This window comes from Miscanthus floridulus, chromosome 16, assembly GCF_019320115.1.
Source record: "Miscanthus floridulus cultivar M001 chromosome 16, ASM1932011v1, whole genome shotgun sequence".
NCBI classification, from domain to species: Eukaryota; Viridiplantae; Streptophyta; class Magnoliopsida; order Poales; family Poaceae; genus Miscanthus; species Miscanthus floridulus.
In genome coordinates this window covers 12546948-12569449 of record NC_089595.1, presented here as the reverse complement: position 1 = coordinate 12569449, position 22502 = coordinate 12546948, and the positions used below count along the sequence as shown (strand labels likewise).

Genomic DNA, 22502 nt, shown 5'->3' with positions numbered 1-22502 from the left:
ATTTTTTTTTATCGGGTTTAGCGTTTTCCTGACCATGGGTACCGGCTCAAATACCAATTGTTAGAACCGGTGGTGACCACCGAGTTCACGATCTTAGAGCTGGCTTACAGCCGGCCCGGCTCGTTCCCACGAGCCTGCGCTCCCACAGGTCCCAGGTCCACCGGAGCTACAACATGTAAGGCCTTGGGCCTTCCCAACCCAAAAGACTAGCCTGATAGGTGAGGGTTCTCCCGCCTTATATGTTGTGCTCCCCCAAGGGTTCTCCCGCCTTATATGTTGTGCTCCCCCACCATCGCTACATGATGTGGGACTAAACCCCAACAAGCCTGCTACCGCGCAGCGGCGGCCAGCGCGAGCGCGGCAGCAAAGCACGCGGCGACGAGCGCGAGCGCATACGACCCATATCTCTCCGTTTTCTCTCCTAATCCATATCTCGTTGTCTATCTCCAGCCATCCTTATCCAGTCAGTGACTGGATGTGGGCGCGTTCGCATGCACGGAGGTGAGGCTGGCAGCGAGGTGTCCTCGCACGCACGCGCACGCGGTGGCGCAGCCGGCGGCGAGGCGTGCTCGTGCGGACGCCGACGGAGGCGTGGCCAGAAACGAGGCGAGCGCGTGCGTTCGCGTGCTTGGAGGCGCAGCCGCCGGTGAGGCGTCTGGTCGCGTGCGTACGCCCATGCGGAGGCCCGGCCGGCGGCGAGGCATGCTCGCACGTACGCCCACATGGAAGCGCGGCCAGCGGCGAAGCGAGTTTGCGTGCGGGCGGAGGAGCGGCAGGTGGCGATGCGAGCTCATGTGCAGACGGGCGAGGTCAGGTTACGACGACGGGAGGAAACCACCGCTTGTGTCCAATGCGCAGAAGCTCGTTTCTTCGCTCTTTGGAGAACGAGCTGAAATCGTTTTTCAGCGTGTTCAATTTGACCGAAACGATCGTGGATTATTAGGGCTAACGGGCTTGCGGTGAGAGAAAAATATTATTGTAACTTATAATCTATGATCGTTTACGACTAAACAAGCAGACTGTTTGTGTTTTTCTCCTCTCTCCTCATCAGGGTGTTTTTTTTTTTGCTTATTTCCCATGATATTTAATGCTATGGAACCTATGATAGTTTCAGATTGGGACTGCCCTTACGTGCCTACAACTACTCAAAATTGCATATATTTACACTCGCTATCTATTTTCCATTTTCTAATACAATATTCGTATAGTCATATAGATAATATGATATATCTTTCCATTTATATTTTTCCATTCATATTGAGAGTTTTTTTTCTTTGCATCGTGCTTCCACATATCTTTAATGTGGTTAGTTCAAACCTTAACATGAGTTATGCGAGCTCTTGTTGCAGCACATGTGTCATGACATATCATAAATCTTGATTTTGGCTTTCAAATTTGAATAGTCCAAAGTTCATTAAAACTCTAGTGCTTTCTGTAACTTTTATTAAAAAATCATTTCTAATTTTATTAAAATGTATCCTAGCTAGTGCCTAGGCTACCCTCTTAGTTAATATAGTGAAATAAACAATTGTTTTAGCCTTTACCACAACACTCAAGTTGCTGAATTTTCTCTATTAGAGTATTATGTGTGTAAATGCATCGTAGGTCTTTGAACTTGTCTTCGGGTGCCATTTAGGTCCATAAACTTTCTAATCGTACTTCTAGCACCCTAATGTTGTTTAAGTATGCCACTTAGGTCCATAACTCATCGGAACAAGGTTTTGGCCGACGTGGCGTGGACAGAGCGCACGTGGCGTCGCTGGGCCAGCTCTAGAGCCTCCAGACGCTGTCCATCTACACCACGGCGCTCTCCGGCGCCATCCCGCCGGAGCTGGGGAAATGCTCCAACCTCACCAACATCTACCTCTACGAGAACTTGCTGTCCGACCCGCTCCCCCCGTCGCTCGGCGCGCTGCCGCAGCTGCAGAAGCTGCTGCTGTGGCAGAACGCGCTCACGGGCCCCATCCCGGACTCCTTCGGCAACCTCACCTCCCTCGTCTTGCTCGACCTCTCCATCAACTCCATCTCCAGCACCATCCCGCCATCGCTGGGCTGGCTCACGGTGCTGCAGGACCTCATGCTCAGCGACAACAACATCACCGGCACTATCCCGCCGGAGCTCGCCAACGCCACATCGCTGGTGCAGCTGCAGGTTGACACCAACGAGATCTCTGACCTCATCCCACCCGATCTCGGCTGGCTGACGGCGCTGCAGGTGCTCTTCGTGTGGCAGAACCAGCTGGAGGGCGCCATCCCGCCCACGCTCGCGTCCCTGTCCAACCTCCAGGAGCTCACCTCTCGCACAACCACCTCACCGGCGTCATACCACCGGGCCTCTTCCTGCTCCGCAACCTCACCAAGCTGCTGCTCCTGTCCAACGACCTCTTCGGCCCGCTGCCGCCAGAGGTCGGCAAGGTCGCCAGCCTCATGCGCCTGTGCCTCCGCAGCAACTGCATTGTCGGGTCCATCCCGGCGTCCGTGTCCGGCATGAAGAGCATCAACTTCCTCGACCTCGGGAGCAACCGGCTGGCCGAACCAGTGCCGGTCGAGCTAGGAAACTGCTCGCAGCTCCAGATGCTTGACCTCAGCAACAACTCGCTCACCGGGTCGCTGCCGGAGTCGTCGCCGCGGTGCACGCCCTGCAGGAGCTCGACGTCTCGCACAATAGGCTCAACGGCGTCGTGCCAGACGCGCTCGGCAGGCTGGAGACACTGAGCAGGCTCGTGCTCAGCGGCAACTCGCTATCGGGGCCGATACCGCCGGCGCTCGGGCAGTGCTGCAACCTGGAGCTCCTCGACCTGAGTGACAACGAGCTCACCGGAAACATCCCCGACGAGCTCTACGGCATCGACTGGCTCGACATCGCGCTGAACTTGAGCCGAAACGGCCTCACCGGGCCGATCCCATCCAAGATCTCCGCGCTGAGCAAGCTCTCGGTGCTCGACCTCTCGTATAACACGCTCGACGGCAGCCTCAAGCCGCTCGCCGGGCTCGACAATTTTGTCACGCTCAACGTGTCCAACAACAACTTCTTTGGGTACCTCCTAGACACGAAGCTATTCCGGCAGCTCTCGACGTCCTGCCTCGCCGGCAACGCTGGGCTCTGCACCAAAGGCGGGGACGTATGCTTTGTGAGCATCGACGCCAACGGTCACCCAGTGACGAACACGGCCTAAGACAGCCAGCGCGTGCACCGCCTCAAGCTCGCCATCACGCTGGTAACTGCGACGGTGGCGATGGTCCTCGGCATGATCGGCATACTTCGAGCGTGGCAGATGGGCTTTAGAGGGAAGAATGGCAGTGGCGGCGGTGGCAGCGACTTCGAGAGCGGCGGCGAGCCATCGTGGCCGTGGCAGTTCACGCTGTTCCAGAAGGTGAGCTTCTCCATCGACCAGGTGGTGAGGAGCCTGGTGGACGGCAACATCATCGGCAAGGGCTGCTCCGGCATGGTGTACCGCGTGAGCATCGACACCGGCGAGGTGATCGCCGTGAAGAAGCTGTGGCCCAGCACCCACACGGCCGCAACAGCGACATGCAAGGCGGACGACGGCACGAGAGGCCATGTCCGGGACTCGTTCTCGGCGGAGGTTCCCACGCTGGGCTCCATCTGGCACAAGAACATCGTGTGGTTCCTAGGGTGCTGCTGGAACAAGAGCACCCGGCTGCTCATGTACGACTACATGGCCAACGGCAGCCTGGGCGCGGTGCTGCACGAGCGGCGCGACGCCGGCGCGCAGCTGGAGTGGGACGTGCGCTACTGCATCATGCTCGGCGCCACGCAGCTTATTTGCACGCCCCAAACCAGGCTCACGCGTGACTCATGTGCACTCTGTCCACGCCACGTCGGTCAAAACCTTGTTCCGATGAATTATGGACCTAGTGGCATACTTAAACAACATTAGGATATCAGAAGTACGATTAAAGAGTTTGTGGACCTAAGTGGCACCTGAAGACAAGTTCAAAGGCCTACGATGCATTTACCTCTAGTATTTTTTTATAAAAAGTAGTGCTTACAATTAAACTACCGATATAGATATGTTATAATGTTTAGTCAAATGTATACATTCATCGAAAGTACTCCCTTAATCAAATTCTAAATAGATATGTTATAATGTCTTAAACTGGCAATGATCAAATTCTCTTTGGTTCTTTCGCGCCACTTAATCAGGTTGTGCCATGCTGGCACTACGTGCCATGCTAGGTTGTGGGTTGGCACATGGGCCTCGTGTCTTTTATCCAACTATATTGCACTGCACAAACTTGGACATAGGCTAATGCAGGCAAACAATCAGAGCCTATGGGTGTGAGTGATTTGCGTATCCGTCCCAGCCTGACTCGTATGGCCCCAAGGGGATAGGCGCAGAGCGCACGCAACATTGCTATGTTTTTGTTGCTCGCATCTAGCTAGCCTGGTCGAGTTGAGACGACGTTTGGTTGCTTGCACGAAGAATATATTGCAATAGATAAATTAGGTAAAATAAATATAAATCATATTTTTTTATAAGAAACTATCTTTATTTATCTTATTATTCTTTAATATTATTTAAAATACATTAATATCAATTAATACTAGAAAACAGGCGTGGCGTTGCCGCGCGCCTCCCTGTGTCAGGCCAGCCTGTGATATGTGAGTCCATCTGAAGATGATCAGTGTGTTGCCTAGCCTCGTGCCTCAACGAGTTGGAGCAAACTGACCCACGGATATTTGTCACGTTCGAAATAAGCTAATGATGTCTTGTTTGGCGCATACTTGCATGAAACCAAGATCGAAAGTATGATAGCAGTTTGTTCAATAATAAGAAGATATAAGATTCATTTACATTAATTACTCATATTCAGGCATAGTTAAATCATTTTCCATTATCAACGCTGAGTAATTTCTATGTAAAAGCAAACTTATGGCCTTAGCTAGGTTGCTAGCCATTCATAGATCGTCATTCAAACAAAAGAAGGTCCACAAAACATGAAGTTATAATATGAGAAATCACATGTGAAACATAGTCTCCCTGTAAAACAACTATTGGCCCAAGAAAAATCACGAAAAAAATAAGACAGAAGGATATATTGAGCAAAGACATTACTATGTTCTAACAATTAGAGAATATATTCAGCAAAGATAGTACTATGTTCTAATAATTAGTATCGTTGTAGTGGTCATATTGTAATTTAGCTTGCCATCAAAACCTAGTTTTAATTTTACCGTGCCTCTGGAGTCTAGAACAATCAACCGAATTACCTGCATAGTCAAAATTGGGAAATAACAAAAAGGTAAACACCATCATAATTTGATGAAATTTAAGATATCCTTCTAGAGAAACACAAAAGTACTGATCTCAGCATTAGTACTATAGGAACATACAAAGGTGACCCAATAAAATATGAGATGGCATATAGTGAAAGTAATGATTTAGCAAAGCTTTCGTATGATGCAAACAAAAATTAACATGAGTATACAATCAGCAGAAAGGCAAGGTAATTCCATGGTATTGTGTTAGTCATATAAACAATTTTCATATAAACTCCAGAATCTCCAAGTTTCATATAGTTTATTTGAAATTTTGAAAATGGGCAACAACAGTTATAGACGTGGTTATTTAAGACTACAAGCACATGCCTAGATTTTAACCGGTGGCAATAATCCTTTGCTTGATCTAGTTTGTCAAATATTATACAGATGCTAACTGAGATTGGGAGTATGAATATATGAAAGTAAATGATTAAAATAATTCAACATGTGAAATGGATATAGAGGGAGAAACTAAATCGCTAATGCTAAACATTTGAAGATGATGACAAGTTGATCCTTTTCTCGATTGAATGCACTATATCGGTACCAGGAAAAGCATAGTATGTAGTTGAGCAGCAGGGAAATCATGTTTGTGGTATGTATCAAGGGGCATGAGAGAGACCGTTATAATATTTCTATGGGAGACGAAACCTATGAGGTACCAATTTAATACGAAAAATCCTCTTCCATTTTTTTGGCTGAGCAACATGACTCATGGGAATGTTCTCTGATGCTTCAGTTTCCATCTCATACATATGTTCTCTGACCACTCCATGTTCCATGACTTGGTTACCACACACATTAGTGAAGTACTGATAGAAGATATGGAGTACTATACAAGCGTATGGTGCATTTTTTTATTCTAGTTCTAACCTTCTGATGGCTATGGAGTTGCCGTCACAAACTGATTTGTCCAACTTCTTGTTTTTTGTTCACTTCTCTTAAAAGCTCTGATTCAGGAATGATATAAAAGTTGATGTACCAGAAACAATCCTGTACCACTTAGAAACTGATACGGGGATAATATAGTTTGTTTGAGCAATCTCAAATTACGATTCTCCATCAAATTCAGAGCTCTTGAACTCCATAATGATAATTCAAATATTAAATGGTGCCTCCTCTATATTAAGATCAGTAAAGTGTCAAAGAAATTTTCATTAGTATATGGCTATGGGTTGGGCAGATGGCATAATTGAACTTATTGTACCTATGAAGCTGAAATGCAACATATTAGCAACAAGACATGATTCACTTATGAAAATAAGTACTTAGGTGTATCAAGCCATTAATTTCTTTGTGAAGAATTTTGAAGCAATATAACGATACAAACCTTTGGGTGCTTACTGTCATAATGAATCAAAGGAGAATGGCAGTAGATTAATGCTCAAGACATGGAGTTTTGTTGCAATGTAATCTTCTTTCTCGTAGCACCAACCTTGAGGCCGCCCTTAGTCTAGCAGTCAGCTGCTGCAACCTGCAGTGACATTTCATCATGCACCTTGCCTGCATGCCCTCCTCTGCTATGATAGTTGACATGAGAGAGCTTAGCTAGATAGAATAGCGGCAATGGCAGAGGGGAGCTAGGGATAGCACGCCACCGCCGGGTCTCCTGTTATTCCCATCGGGCCTCTGATGTATCTCATCTTCTGTCTCGAGCCGATGCAAGTGGCACACAGGAACTAGGAGAGAGGATGGGGGTAGCTGCCATGCACGTGGATGCGCTAGCGACTTGGAGGCGGCCAAGTGAAAGCTCTAGTTTGGTTTTGGTGAATTGATGAAACCCTTAGTGCTAACCTAGTTTATCAAAGTGATTATGAGATAGGTAGCACTACTCCAAGTGATGAAGAAATTGAAGATCATGACATGATGATGATGATGGCATGGTGATGATCAAGTACTTGGACTTGAAAAGAAAAAAGAGAAAAACAAAAGGCACAAGGCAAAGGTATAAATGGTAGGAGCCTTTTTGTTTCAGTGATCAAGACACTTAGTGAGTGTGATCACATTTAGGATCGATAGCCGTACTATTAAGAGGGGTGAAACTCGTATCGAAATGCGGTTATCAAAGTGGCACTAGATGCTCCAACTCATTGCATATGCATTTAGGATCTAGTGAAGTGTTAACACCCTTGAAAATGTTTGTGAAAATATGCTAACACATGTGCACATAGTGATACACTTGGTGGTTGGCATATTTGAGAAAGGGTGAAGAAGATAGAGGTGAAAAGGAGTTAGTCGCACTGGTCACAGAGTGACCGGACACGTCCGGTATGGTGACCGGACACGTCTAGTATTGACGATGAACTCAGTGACCGGACGCGTCCGGTGTGAATCAGCAAAGTCATTGTTCGGTGAAACAGTTGATCGAACGCTGGCTGCATCCGGTTCGGAGTGACTGGACGCGTCCGATCAACTATGGGTGCTTACTAGACTCGACCGGACGCTGAGACTCAGCGTCCGATCAGTTTCTAACGGACGCGTCCGATCGGCCTTGGGTACTCTCTGGACTCGACTGGACACTGCGGCTCCGCGTCCGGTCATTTCAATTTCTGCGTCTGGTCGTCAGCAATGTGGGCAGCAATGGCTACTTTGGTTTGAACTGGACACGTGGCAGTCTGAGAGCGATCGGACACATCCAGTATTCATGGTCGGTGCGTCCGGTGCAGCGTTCGGTGCATTCGAGCAGCACGTCCGGTCGATGCGTAGTCAACCCAATAATTAAGCCAACGGCTCTATTTCGTGGGGCTTCTATTTAAGCCCCATGGCCGGCTCAAGCTCACTCTCTTGGCCATTTGCATTGACATAACAACCTTGTGAGCTTAGCCAAAGCCCTCCCACTCATCTCCATCATTGATCTATCCTCATTGTGAGATTGGGAGAGAATCCAAGTGCATTGCTTGAGTGATTGCATCTAGAGGCACTTGGTATTTGTGTTTTGCTGCGGGATTCACTTGTTTCTCTTGGTGGTTAACACCACCTAGACGGCTTAGAGCAGCGGTGGAGGATTGGCACGAGTTGGTGATTGTTCGTGGCCATCTCCGGTGATTGTGAGGGGTCTTATGCCTTCCCCGACGGAGTGCCAAAAGATAACTCTAGTGAATTGCTCGTGTCATTGAGTTACCTCACTTGTGGGTAGGTTCTTGCGGTGTTCGATTGTGTGGACGAGGTTCGTGCAACACCTCTTAGCCGCCGAACTACCAAGTGTTGGTTGACACAACTGGGACATAGCGTGTTGGCCAGCACATGAACCTCAGGAGAAAATTGGTTATCTCTTGCCCTTTGGTATTCTCCCAGTAATTGATTTAATATTCATCTTGTGATTGGTTCACTCATCTACACGGCGGTATAATTACCCTACTCACTCATTTATATTCTTGCAAACTAGTTGTGGCAAGCTCTTTAGTGTAATTAGAATTGAGAGCTTGTTTTGTTGTTTTAAGTTCATCTATTGGAGCTCTTTAGTGTAGCAAGTGTGAGAGCTCTTAGTGAGTAGTAACATAGTAAATTGTGTGCCTAGTGATCATAGCAACTAGAATTATTGGATAGGTGGCTTGCAATCCTTGTAGAGCTAGAGCAAGTTTGCTTTTCACTATTTGTCATACTAATCAAATTACTCTAGTTGGTTTATAGATTTTTAAATAGACTATTCACCCCCCTCTCTCTAGCCATATTAGGACCTTTCAAGTGGTATCAGAGTCGTGGTCACCGTTTGATTGAAGGCTTAACAACCTCGGTGTCAAATTATGGCTCAAGTTGTGTTCAACCATGTGGGGGGAGGGGCAAACCACCGTTCTTTGATGGCACATGCTATGATTATTGGAAGAGAAAGATGGGAATATATCTTGGTTCAATCAATGATCAAGTATGGGAGGTGATCGAGAATGACTATGCTATCATTGATCCCAATGACCCCACCAACTAAGACAAGAACAACAAGCAATGCAATATAATGGCTCTCAACACCATATACAATGCCATTAATTCCAAGGTGTTTGAGCAAATCAAGGATTGTGAAAGAGAAAATGAGGTGTGGAGGAGATTGGAGGAAACATATGAGGGCACACCGGCGATGAAGAGTGCTAAGTTGTACATTCTCAAGGATAAGTTGACATGCTTCAAGATGAAGGAAGATGAGAGCATTCCGGAAATGTTCCATCGGTTGCAAGTGATTGTAAATGACTTGAAGGCCTTGGGAGAGAAGATCAAGGATGATGATGTCTCTCATCGGTTCTTGATGTGCCTACCTCCAAGATTTGAGATGTTGAGATTGCTAATCATAAGAGGAGGATTGAAGGAGATTATCCCTAACCAAGTACTAGGTGATGTCATGGCCCAAGGGACATACCGTGTGGAAAGGGAGGAGGATGATAAGGATGACAAGATGGAAGAAGAAGACAAGAAGAAGAAGAGTATAGCATTCAAGGCTAGCTCATCATTATCCAAGAACAAGGGCAAGTCCAAGAAAGAATCAAGTGATGATGATGATCTTAGTGATATTGATGATGAAGCTATGGCCCTCTTTGTACGCAAGATGGGAAAATTCATGAAGAAGAAGGGCTATGGTGCAAGAAAGAGAAGAGATCACACCCAAAAGCAAAGAATATGTGAGAAGATGCTATAATTGTAAGAGCCCCGATCACGTTGTAGTAAATTAGTCCCTACAATAGTGACAATGATGAGGATGAGAAGAAGAAGAAGCACAAGAAGGATAAGAAAGAAAAGAAGGAGAAGAAGGAGAAGAGAATGACCTTCCAAAAGAAGAAGAAGGGTGGAGGCTATGTGGTCACTTGGGATAGTGATGGCTCTTTGGATAGTGATGACTCTAGTGATGATGGCAAGAAATCTATCAAGAAAGCACTAGCAAGCATCGTCATCAACAACAAGCCCTCCATCTTCGACACTCCTTCGACATGCCTCATGGCAAAACCTACCAAGGTAAAATATGATATGAGTGATGATGATGAATGTGAAAGTGATGCTTGTAGGAGTGATGATGATGAGGAGGAGTACTCCAAGGAGGAGCTCATGGACATGTGTGAGCAAGTGCATACTTGCTTTGAGATGAAGAGAAAGGAGTGCAAGGAATTGAACAAGAAAGTCAAATTTCTTGAGAAATCCCTTGATAAGCTAAATGCCACTCATGAGAGGCTAATGGAAGCCCATGAGAAGCTTGGCAAAGCTCACTCTAAGCTTGAGAAAGCTCACTCCTCTCTCATCGAGCAAGTCAAAGAGAAAGCCAAGGAGCAAGTGATTGTATCATGTGATGTGGGACTAACATGTGATCTTATTGATGAATCTTTTTATAAGCCCATTATAGTTGCTCCCACTAACACTTCTTGTAGCACTACTACTTCTAATTCACCTTTGAGTGATGGTCTCACTTGTGATGCCTGACTAATGGTGAAAAATGAGACCCTCAAGAAGGAGGTGAATGAGCTAACTCATGCCTTAGGCAATGCCTATGGTGGAGATGCCCGCTTACTAAAGTGCTTGGGTAGCCAAAAGTTTTCTCTCAACAAAGAGAGATTAGGCTTATACCCCCAAGAAAGATAAAGCGGCATTTGTCACTCCCAAAGTTAGCTTTGTGAAGGGCAATGGCCGGTTTTGCAATAGATGCAAGCAAGTTGGGCATGTAGAGCAATATTGCAAGACTAACAAGAACAAGCTACCTAATAGTATCCTCAATTAAATTTGATTCTTGTTACATGCTTGTTAAGGGTGCCAATGGTGTGAAGGCTAAGTTCATTGGTACACCAATTATGGGCCCAAAGAAGAAGGCCATTTTGGTATCCAAAGACCTTGGTAACTAACCTTCAAGGACCCAAGCAAGTTTAGGGTACCTAAAAAGAATTGATCTTCTTTTATAGGTCTAATTATAAAGCCGGAGGAAGGCATTGGGTGCTTGATAGTGGGTGCACACAATACATGACCGGTGATCCAAGAATGTTCAATTCAATCAATGAAAACAAGAGCAATGGGATTGATAGTATCACATTTGGTGACAATGGCAAAGGCAAGGTCAAAGGGCTTAGTAAGATTGCAATATCTAATGACTTGAGCATTTCCAATGTGCTACTAGTAGAGAGCTTGAACTTCAACCTATTGTTGGTAGCTCAATTGTGTGATCTTGGTTTTAAGTGCATATTTGGTGTGGATGATGTAGAGATCATAAGTGTAGATGGCTCTAACTTGATATTCAAAGGATTTAGATATGAGAATCTATACTTAGTTGATTTCAATGCTAGAGAAGCTCAATTGTCAACATGTTTGATCACTAAGTCTATCATGGGTTGGTTATGGCATAGAAGGCTTGGTCATGTTGGAATGAAACAATTGAACAAGTTGATCAAGCATGACTTAGTTAGAGGCTTGAAAGATGTCACATTTAAAAGGATAAGCTATGCAGTGCATGTCAAGCCGGAAAACAAGTTGGTAACACACATCCTAAGAAGAGCATGATGAGCACATCTAAGGCATTTGAGTTGATGCACATGGACTTGTTTGGACCAACCACATACACTAGCATTGGTGAAAATAAATATGGATTTATGATTGTGGATGATCTCACTAGATACACATGGGTGTTCTTTCTTGTCGACAAGAGTGATGTATTTGCAACATTCAAATCATTTGTAAAGGGCATTCACAATGAGTTTGAAACAACCATCAAAAAAGTGAGAAGTGACAATGAAAGTGAGTTCAAGAACACAAGAATTGATGAGTTGTGTGATAAATTTGGAATTAGACACCAATTCTCGGCCAAGTACACTCCACAATCAAATGGCCTAGTTAAAAGAAAGAATAGAACTTTGATTGACATGGCAAGATCAATGTTAAGTGAGTACAATGTGAGTCATTCATTTTGGGCCGAAGCAATCAACACGGCTTACTACTATAGCAACCGACTCTATTGTCACCCCATGATGGAGAAGACACCTTATGAGCTATTGAATAGAAGAAAGCCCAACATAGCATACTTTTAGGTTTTTGGTTGTAAATGCTACATATTGAAGAAAGGCACTAGATTGAGCAAGTTTGAAAAGAAATGTGATGAAGGTTTCTTGCTTGGTTACTCCACTACTAGCAAAGCTTATAGAGTTTAGAATTTGGCTAGTGGTACTCTTGAGGAGGTTCATGATGTGGAGTTTGATGAAACAAATGGTTCCCAAGAGGAAGATGAGAATCTAGATGATGTAAGAGGCACTCAATTGGTCAATGCAATGAAGAACATGGACATTGGTGATATAAGGCCTAGAGAGGTGATTGATGTTGAAGATGACAAGAATCAAGTGCTCTCTAACTCAAATGTGCAAGCTAGTGGTTCTCATGATCAAGTTCAAGCAAGAACTAGTGATGACAAAGTGCAAGATCAACAACAAGTGGCTAGTTCATCATCTCAACCAAGTGATCTATCAAATGCAAGCAATCAAGTGCAAGTGCTTCAACCAACCAATGTTGCAAGAGATTATCCCTTGGACACTATCATTGGTGATATTTCAAGAGGTGTGCAAACTAGATCAAGATTGGCTTCATTTTGTGAGCATTTCTCATTTGTGTCATCCATTGAACCTAAGAAGATAGATGAAGCTTTGAAGTATGTTGATTGGGTCAATGCCATCCATGAAGAGCTAAACAACTTTACAAGAAACCAAGTATGAGAGTTAGTTGAGAGGCCTAAGGATCATAATGTGATTGGAACCAAGTGGGTCTTTCGGAACAAGCAAGATCAAGATGGGATAGTAATAAGGAACAAAGCAAGATTAGTGGCTCAAGGTTACACTTAAGTTGAAGGTCTTGACTTTGGAGAAACATATGCCCCCGTTGCAAGATTGGAAGCAATTAGGATCTTGTTAGCCTATGCTTGTGCCCACAACATCAAGTTGTACCAAATGGATGTGAAGAGTGCATTTCTCAATGGGTACATCAATGAGCTTATGTATGTTGAGCAACCTCCTGGTTTTGAAGATGAGAAGAAACTCAACCATGTTTGTAAGTTGAGAAAGGCTTTGTATGGATTAAAACAAGCACCTAGAGCATGGTATGAGAGATGAGAGATTTCCTACTCTCCAAGGGATTCAAGATGAGAAAGGTTGACACCACTCTTTTCACCAAAAAGCTTAGAAATGACTTGTTTGTAATGCAAATCTATGTTGATGATATCATTTTTGGCTCAACAAATCAAGATTTTTGTGAGGAGTTTGACAAGATGATGGCAAGTGAGTTTGAGATGTCCATGATTGGAGAGCTTAGCTACTTTCCTTGGTCTTCAAATCAAGCAAATAAAGAATAGCACATTTATGAGTCAAGGCAAGTACATCAAGGACATGCTCAAGAAGGTTAGAATGAATGATGCTAAAGCTATTAGTACACCAATAGGGAACAAGTGGAAGCTTGGATAGTGATGCTAATGACAACATGGTGGATCAAAAGATCTATCGGTCTATGATTGGAAGCCTACTCTATATGACCGCATCAAGGTCGGATGTGATGTTTAGTGTATGCATGTATGCTAGATTCCAAGCCTCACCAAGAGAAAGTCATTCGAAAGCAACAAAAAGAATATTGAGGTACTTGAAGCATATATAAAATGTTGGATTGTGGTATCCCAAAGGAGCAAGATTTGAGTTGATTGGATATTCGGACTCTGATTATGCGGGATGCAAAGTTGAGAGAAAGAGCACATCGGGCACATGTCAACTATTGGGAAGATCACTTGTGTCTTGGTCATCAAAGAAGCAAAATAGTGTAGCACTTTCAACCGCCAAAGCGGAGTACATTTCGGCCAGTAGTTGTTGTGCTCAATTACTTTGGATGAAGGCTACTTTGAGTGACTTTGGAATTAAATTCAAGCAAGTGCCATTGCTATGTGACAATGAGAGTGTCGTAAAGCTCACCAACAACCCGGTTCAACATTCAAGAACAAAGCATATTGATGTCTGCCATCATTTCATAAGAGATCATAAACAAAAAGGGGACAGTTGCATTGAGAGTGTGGGCACCGATGATCAACTTACCGATATCTTCACCAAGCCACTTGATGAGAAGAGGTTTTGCAAGCTAAGGAATGAATTGAACATACTTGACTTCTCAAATATGTGTTGATGCACCCCCACTTATATGACATGCCTCTCCTTCGAGCAATCCAAGGTAAAAGTTGATTGGCATGGCATACATCCTTGCTAAGGACATGTTTAGTGCATCTAGACATCCTTCACATCAAATAGGCTCATTCATGTAAAATCAAATGAATTTGATGCTTGTATGATACCACCATTGCTTCAATGCTTAACTTGGTCTAGTGGTAGCATATGACATGTTGTGGGCTTGTAAACCTAGTGTTTGATCTAGAAAATAAGCTATAAGTGTTTAACTTAACATGGTACAAGATAACCCTTATTTAGAGGTGTGAAGAAGCTTGTCCTTGGATCAACCCAAGTTAAATATCTTTTGCAAGTAATCTAGATTGAACCAAATTGGAAAAATGATCCTCATTTCACATGGTTTTACCCCAACCTATCTATAATTTGAGCCCACCTTTTGTGCTAATTGTTGACAAAGAGGGAGAGAAATTCACAAAGATAGTAAGGTAGGGGGAGCAAACAAATGAAATGACATTATAAGGGGATCAAATCAAAATTGTACACAAGTAGGGGAAGCAAGCTCATAAACTTGTATGTTGCATTTGAATATGCATTTCATATATTTGCTTGCATGGCACAAGTTTTTAAATTTCAATATACATGCTTGTGTGGTGTATGCTAGTTGTAGGTTTGAATGATGAAATAAAAAACTAGCATGCATAGGTTATCTAGTGTTTGTATTTCAAAGTCTCCAAGTGGTATCAAGCTAATCATGGTGCAAAGGATGGTATATTGGTGCACTCCGATTGGTATCACGCTTCAAAGGTCCATCTTCTATACCTTAGCATCATTTGGTAGACATTGTCTCCTACATTTCCTATCTAAGCATATGTGCAAGCTACAATCCAAACTCTTAGCACATATGTAGGAGGAGCAATTGCTACCATATGGGATTCATGAAACTTGTCCATATCTTTTTACACATGGTAAATATGCTTGGGCAAGCAACATGAATTCAATTAAATTTTAATTCATATCTTTATATAAGGGTTGTCATCAATTACCAAAAAGGGGGAGATTGAAAGCTCTAGTTTGGTTTTGGTGAATTGATGAAACCCTTAGTGCTAACCTAGTTTATCAAAGTGATTATGAGATAGGTAGCACTACTCCAAGTGATGAAGAAATTGAAGATCATGACATGATGATGATGATGGCATGGTGATGATCAAGTACTTGGACTTGAAAAGAAAAAAGAGAAAAACAAAAGGCACAAGGCAAAGGTATAAATGGTAGGAGCCTTTTTGTTTCAGTGATCAAGACACTTAGTGAGTGTGATCACATTTAGGATCGATAGCCGTACTATTAAGAGGGGTGAAACTCGTATCGAAATGCGGTTATCAAAGTGGCACTAGATGCTCCAACTCATTGCATATGCATTTAGGATCTAGTGAAGTGTTAACACCCTTGAAAATGTTTGTGAAAATATGCTAACACATGTGCACATAGTGATACACTTGGTGGTTGGCATATTTGAGAAAGGGTGAAGAAGATAGAGGTGAAAAGGAGTTAGTCGCGCTGGTCACAGAGTGACCGGACGCGTCCGGTATGGTGACCGGACACGTCTAGTATTGACGATGAACTCAGTGACCGGACGCGTCCGGTGTGAATTAGCAAAGTCATTGTTCGGTGAAATAGTTGATCGGATGCTGGCTGCATCCGGTTCGGAGTGACCAGACACGTCCGATCGACTATGGGTGCTTACTAGACTCGACCGGACGCTGAGGCTCAGCGTCCGGTCAGTTTCTAACGGACGCGTTCGATCGGCCTTGGGTACTCTCTGGACTCGACCGGACACTGCGGCTCCGCGTCCGGTCATTTCAATTTCTGTGTCTGGTCGTCAGCAATGTGGGCAGCAACGGCTACTTTGGTTTGAACTGGACACGTGGTAGTCTAGGAGCGATCGGACACGTCCGGTATTCACGGTCGGTGCGTCCGGTGCAGCGTTCGGTATTCACTTGTTTCTCTTGGTGGTTTCCACCACCTAGACGGCTTGGAGCAGCGGTGGAGGATTGGCACAAGTTGGTGATTGTTCGTGGCCATCTCCGGTCATTGTGAGGGGTCTTGTGCCTTCCCCGGCTGAGCGCCGAAAGGTAACTCTAGTGGATTGCTCGTGTCATTGAGTTACCTCACTTATGGGTAGGTTCTTGCGGTGTCCAATTGTGTGGACGAGGTTCGTGCAACACCTCTTAGCCGCTGAACCACCAAGTGTTGGTCGACACAACAGGGACGTAGCATGTTGGCAAGCACGTGAACCTTGGGAGAAAATTGGTTGTCTCTTGCCATTTGGTATTCTCCTGGTGATTGATTTAATATTCATCTTGTGATTGGTCCACTCCTCTACACGGCGGTATAATCACCCTACTCACTCATTTATATTCTTGCAAACTAGTTGTGGCAAGCTCTTTGGTGTAATTAGAATTGAGAGCTTGCTTTGTTGTTTTAAGTTTATCTATTGGAGCTCTTTAGTGTAGCAAGTGTGAGAGCTCTTAGTGAGTAGTAACATAGTAAATTATGTGCCTAGTGATCATAGCAACTAAAATTATTGGATAGGTGGCTTGTAACCTTTGTAGAGCTAGAGCAAGTTTGCTTTTCGCTATTTGTCATACTAGTCAAATTGCTCTAGTTGGTTTGTAGATTTTTAAATAGGCTATTCACCCCCTCTAGCCATATTAGGACCTTTCACCAAGCCCGCAACCATATCAGCATGGTTGCCTTCGGCAATGTGCTCTGCTCCGGCCCTGGACGCCGCCGTGGCACCGTGAAAGGGAAGAGCTCGGGCATCCGAAAGCGAGCATGGAGGAGCACGATGTTTTTTGAGCTAGTGCGAGTGCGCAGCGGTTCGAGAGGGGTGTAGAAATTCCTCCACCGTGTTCCACGACGCATGTGAACAGATGGCGAGATCTTCATTGCGAGGGCCGAGCACTCCATCGCCGGGGCTGCAGCGCTTGACCTTCACGCCTACGGAGCGGCCACGCCCGCACCGCTGGCCGTGTTGGGGTCGCAAGGGCCCTGCCCGTGCCGGGATGTCCGAGATCGGAGCGGTCAGGGTCGCCGCATCCGCACCCCACCTGCGCCGGGGTCGCCGGGGCCGCTTGGGCCCCCACCCACGCGGCGGGATGGTCGGGAACGACGTGCAGGGAGGTGCGGGGGCAGCCAGGTCGAGCGCGGTTGTGCCGCGCGGCCTTGGGCGGCTCTCTCTCCTCTGCACGACGGGTAACCCCTCGGGATGGTTCGCGAGCTGTCGGTTCGACACCCGCACAGACCCTCAACTGGATAGCTCACATGGCTTTGTCGCCGTATCGAACGGTTTACGGGTTATCGGGCGACGTGGCCCGATCCACTGACCCGCTTTTGGAAGCAGGATTCCTATGCTAGTCATGCACTAATAATGTCGTTATCTAGATAATTGCTCTCATCTAACAGCCTAGCTCCGGTGAAGAACCAAAAAAACTGCGTATCTTAGACTATCTCCAACAACGCCACCCAAAATATAAGACATATTCTATGTTTGAGTAGCGCAACATGCAAAGGGTTCGATACCCATTTTTTTCTTCTCCAACAAAAAGACCCAAAAGAGAACCCTTTCTACAGATGGGTCTCTAGGAGAGATGATACTCAAATTTAGGTTGTGCCTCTTTTGACATCCAAAATAAGTCTCCTGTATAGATACTCTGTTAAAGGCTGATACAATATAACTCATTAGGCCCCGTTCGCTTTGCTGAAAAAATAAACCAAAACACTGTTCCTACTGATTTGTTGCGAGAGAAAAATATTGTTTTAGCTAAAAAAATAAACTAAAAAAATATGGATTATAAGAGAAACGAATAGGTCATTTGGGTTTGGGTGGCCGATGATGCGTTGGATTGGAGAAGAGATTTTTGCATGAGCAGAGAGATAGACCCAAAGTGCCGTACAAGCGACCAATCATCGTAAACATGTATCCCGTGGGTCTGAGTCTGACTAGAGTATACGCAACCAATCAATCACGACCCATGTGTCTCGATGTAATAACTAAAAACAAATTCTGGATACAAACAACGCTCAGTTTGATCTTATTATCAGGCGGTAGGAGGGTGCACTACCAGCAGAAGAGTAGCTGTACAGCAGTTAGCCTCACCTCACGAGCGCGATCGTGACGTGGGTGGCCTGCCAACACATAGCTTGCACGTAGCCGGGCTCATTCTCGGCCGTCCATGCTTTGCTTGTCCCTGGCCTGATATATGATCCAACACCAGTACAGCACAGCACGCCAACGCCACCGCCAACGCCACCGCCCAATCTCCACTTCTTTATCTTCTCCGAGGTGAGAGAACCTGCCCAGGCGATCCTCCTTCTCAGTTCTCACACACTGCCACACACACAGCTGACCTGCCACTGCCACTGCCAGTGCCAGGAAGGTAGGGCCAGGCCAGGATGCCCCGCGGCGGCTTCTCGGGGTCCCTCAGGTCGCCCAAGATCGACGTCGTCATCGACATGGGGAACCCCTTCCTCAACCGCACCGTCGACGGCTTCCTCAAGATCGGCGCCGTCGGCGCCTGCAAGGTGGCCGCCGAGGAGACCTTCGAGTGCCTCCACAGGGGTGCGTGCGTGCGTCCGCCTCTTCCTCGTCCCCTTCATTCGTACTCAGTTTCAGTCATGCTGCATTCCATAGCCCAGGAACCCTTGCTAGTTAGATGGGGAAAAGTTTCGATTTTGCCTCATGCATTTGCATGTCAGAGATTTTGATACGATCTTTCCCCCAGAACGTTTGGTCAGTGCGGTCTCTATGCCTCTGCAAGTGAATCCAGAGAGCGAAACAATGGGCGCAGACATAACACCAGACTGTAATTTGTAGTGCAGCCTGAATATCTCACATTCAGTCTGTATTGAGTTTCTGCACATTTCTGTAGCCTGCATTTTACATTCAGTCATGATTGAATGACTGAAATGACGAGAAAAATCTGATTTTGTTACTGAAGATTCACTCCAGATGTACACGCTAGTACTAGCTCCCAATCTTGGGCCCGAGCCGGTTCAAATGGTTGTTAATTACCTCAATGGATCTTACTGAAGACTCGCCTCAACTTTGAATTTAACCAATGCTATTTCAGAATAATAGCAGTACTGCTGACAAGGAAATCATATGCTTCCATTTTTTTTGTCCTACATTTTACTGGCAATCAGAGAAGAAATTGTTATGACAAAACCTCTTTTGTTTGCAGGGGATGTTTCAAAGCACAGGATTGAGCATGCCGTAAGTCATATATCCACAACCTTTGTATCGCTGATTTTTTAACTGTTCTAGCTCCAGGCCCCATTTCAATTGGGGATCTTAAATACCATGATCCAAATGCCTAGCGTTGCCAGTTAGGTGATTCTTTGCTTGCAGTTCCTAAATGTGGATCGTGATTTACTTGACATTCCAAAAACACATGACATGACTTATGAATACTGTGGATCTCTAGTTATTGTCTCAATCCAGTACTGTCATCTCAGGAATTCTATGTGTTACTGGAAATGTTGAACTAAAACCCTGCACCTCTCCTTAATGAAAAACATGTGAAGTCACGTTCTCGAAAAAAAAAACCTGCACCTCAGTGAGCAACTTCTGGTTTACACATCAAACTGATACACTTTCTCAATATGTATGCAGCTGAAGAAAATGTGCCAGGAGGGTGCATATTGGGGTAACTAATTGACCAATTTGTGCCTTTTGTAACTTCAGACTCAAATAATTTCAGTTGGCTTCTTCCCCTTCTTCATTTATATACTCAGACCAATTCAGATGTTTATTTGTCTAACACGCAGGTACCGTTGCTGGAGTTTATGTGGGCATGGTGTATGGTGTGGAAAGGGTCCGTGGTCGCAGCGACTGGGTAAGAATAATCAGAGTATAAATCTTTCAGTTTTATGGTGATTAGTTGAACATCATCTCAGGGGGGAAAACTTCCGCTTGCCTTTTGGTGAAAAGTAACATCCCGTTCCAAATCTAGACCTTTTTACTGTAAGGCAACATTTTTTCTTCTTCGAATAGTATGATTGAAGGCTGAAGCTCTGTATGGCACTGGTACCTCATACATCAAGGTTTTTGCAACATCTGATGCTTATTAGAATTAGAAATTTTACTGATGTCCAGCTATGTAGAAGACTAGGACAAGATAGGTCTTCAGTCTTCATACAGTGTTGTTGTTGTTGTTTGGAACCATTAAGCACCTCATCATAAAAATTGTTTAATCTGTAACCCGTTCATTTTCATTCCACCCATGTTCTGAGTCATCTTTTGGTGTTCATTAACCCGTTCTGCTCTCATGACCCTGCAGAAGAATGCGATGATCGGAGGCGCCTTATCTGGTGCCCTCATCTCCGGCGCCAGCAACAACCACAGAAACAAGATCATCAAGGATGCCATTACTGCCGGCGCGGTCGCAACAGCCATGGAGTTCATCAACTGCCTTACCTAGTCGAGGAAGAGCAACTGCATTTGCAGTGCCATTGTCGTACAATAAGAATAAGTACTTGTTCAGTGGAGTCATGTCTAGTTCAATAAACCACCACCTTCAGTCTTCGTTACTGACCGCGGATTTGCCTTGTGAATGTTCTGAGCAACCTTTTTCGTTAGCTCTGCGGTTTGGTTGCAGTCGTCAGTTCGTCGCTGTGATTCTGTTATGGTTTGGTTTGAGTGGAGAAGTAAGTTGCAGCAACTGAGGACAAAGCCGTGCGTGCAAAGAATGCTTTTGTACTAGTGGATCTTCATGAGAAGCAAGTGTCGTGAAAAGAGTAGGATTTTTTTTCGGGTTAGGATGTCCGTCCGTCCGGTCCGGTGCCTCCTTGCTGGCCTGCGGACGGGCGGCCCAGGCAACCGCAACGGTTCATCCGTGACTCCTGCTCGGACATTTCAACGGCCCACTCTTCCCATTCCGGATTGTTTCCCATTCCGGATTGTTTCGTCGCCCCCACACTCTCTCCCGTTCCCCTTCCCCTTCCACGGCTCCGCCCCCCTCCCCGTCGTCTCTGACCTGCTCAACGAACCCGCGATGGCGCACCGCCTCCTCGCCACCCTCCTCGTGGCGTTGCTCCTGCCCCCGCTCGCCCATCCGGACTCCACCTCATCATCGCCCGCCACCACCACGTACAACGAGCTCCGCCTCCGGAGCTTCCCACGCGGCCTGCTCCCGGCCAACGTGCGTGCCTACACGCTCGACGCCGGCTTCGGGGACTTCGCCGTCGACCTCTGCCCCAGCTGCCGCATCGTGCTGCCCGCGGGGAGCTACCTTGCCACCTTCAGCGACCGCCTCACAGGCTGCCTTGATGACGTCGCATCTCGGGCCTTGACGGCATCCACGTCAGGGCCTTCTTTCCGCTGGTTGTCCATCACGGGCACCGGCGACCTCCTTTCGCTCTGTGGCATTGAGCTCCATTCACCCAAGCAACAAGGTGACATTGTGCTGAAAGCGCATCTTGCAAGTGTATGTTTCAAGTGTTTCAGTTGTTTCGGAAGTATGTTGTAAGGATTTTGTATGGATGTTGCAAAAGTAGATCGGGATGTTGCATATGTTGCAATAGTTGTTAACTTATGTTGCAAATGTTTGTTCACAAATGTTTCATCTGTTTTTTTAAACATATGTTGCAAGTGTGCTTATCTGAATGTTGTATATGTTTCACACATATGTTGCAAGTGTTTTATCTGGATATTGCATATGTCTTGCAATGGTTTTTAAGTGTTTCATGTGTTTTTTGTAAGTATTTCAAACGCATGTTTCAAACATTTTATCTGTCTTCATACGTATGTTGCAAGTGTTGTATCTGGATATTTTAAAAGTAGATCAGGTGTTGCACCTCTCTCCTCGCCTTCTGCTGCCCCGCCTTGATGTCTCCTCCTCTTCTCGATGCTGGTGATGTTCGGGCGGCGTGGGCACACGTGGGGGCGGGCGACGTGGGTGGGGCGCGAGTCGTTCGAATGGCGCGGAACCCGAGCAAGCAGGGGATGTAGTGCGGGAAGCAGCATCCGGACGCAGGCCTAGGGCCAAACGTACGGGCGCTAGCCTCTCCTTTTTGGGGGAGGGGGCGGGGGCGAGGTGGGGGGCGGAACCTGTTGC

At 45.8% G+C, this 22502-nt stretch overlaps 1 protein-coding gene and 1 pseudogene across 2 annotated transcripts; both read left to right on the top strand.

The window, feature by feature from the left end:
* LOC136510289 (LRR receptor-like serine/threonine-protein kinase RGI1) overlaps positions 1-3902 on the top strand; it is a 120655-nt pseudogene extending 116753 nt beyond the window's left edge.
* A 14695-nt stretch (positions 3903-18597) lies between these two features.
* Positions 18598-20969, top strand: LOC136513059 (outer envelope pore protein 16, chloroplastic-like). Of its 2 annotated transcripts, XM_066507059.1 has the most exons (6): positions 18598-18730; positions 18815-19006; positions 19629-19660; positions 20060-20093; positions 20215-20282; positions 20727-20969. In XM_066507059.1, the coding sequence occupies exons 2-6, from the start codon at positions 18841-18843 to the stop codon at positions 20865-20867; spliced, it is 441 nt and encodes a 146-aa protein (XP_066363156.1). In that variant the 5' UTR covers positions 18598-18730; positions 18815-18840; the 3' UTR covers positions 20868-20969. The 2 variants fall into 2 exon arrangements, with proteins under 2 accessions (XP_066363156.1, XP_066363155.1); XM_066507058.1 differs by lacking the exon at positions 18598-18730 and having other exon boundaries at positions 18737-19006.
* Positions 20970-22502: the final 1533 nt, after the last annotated feature.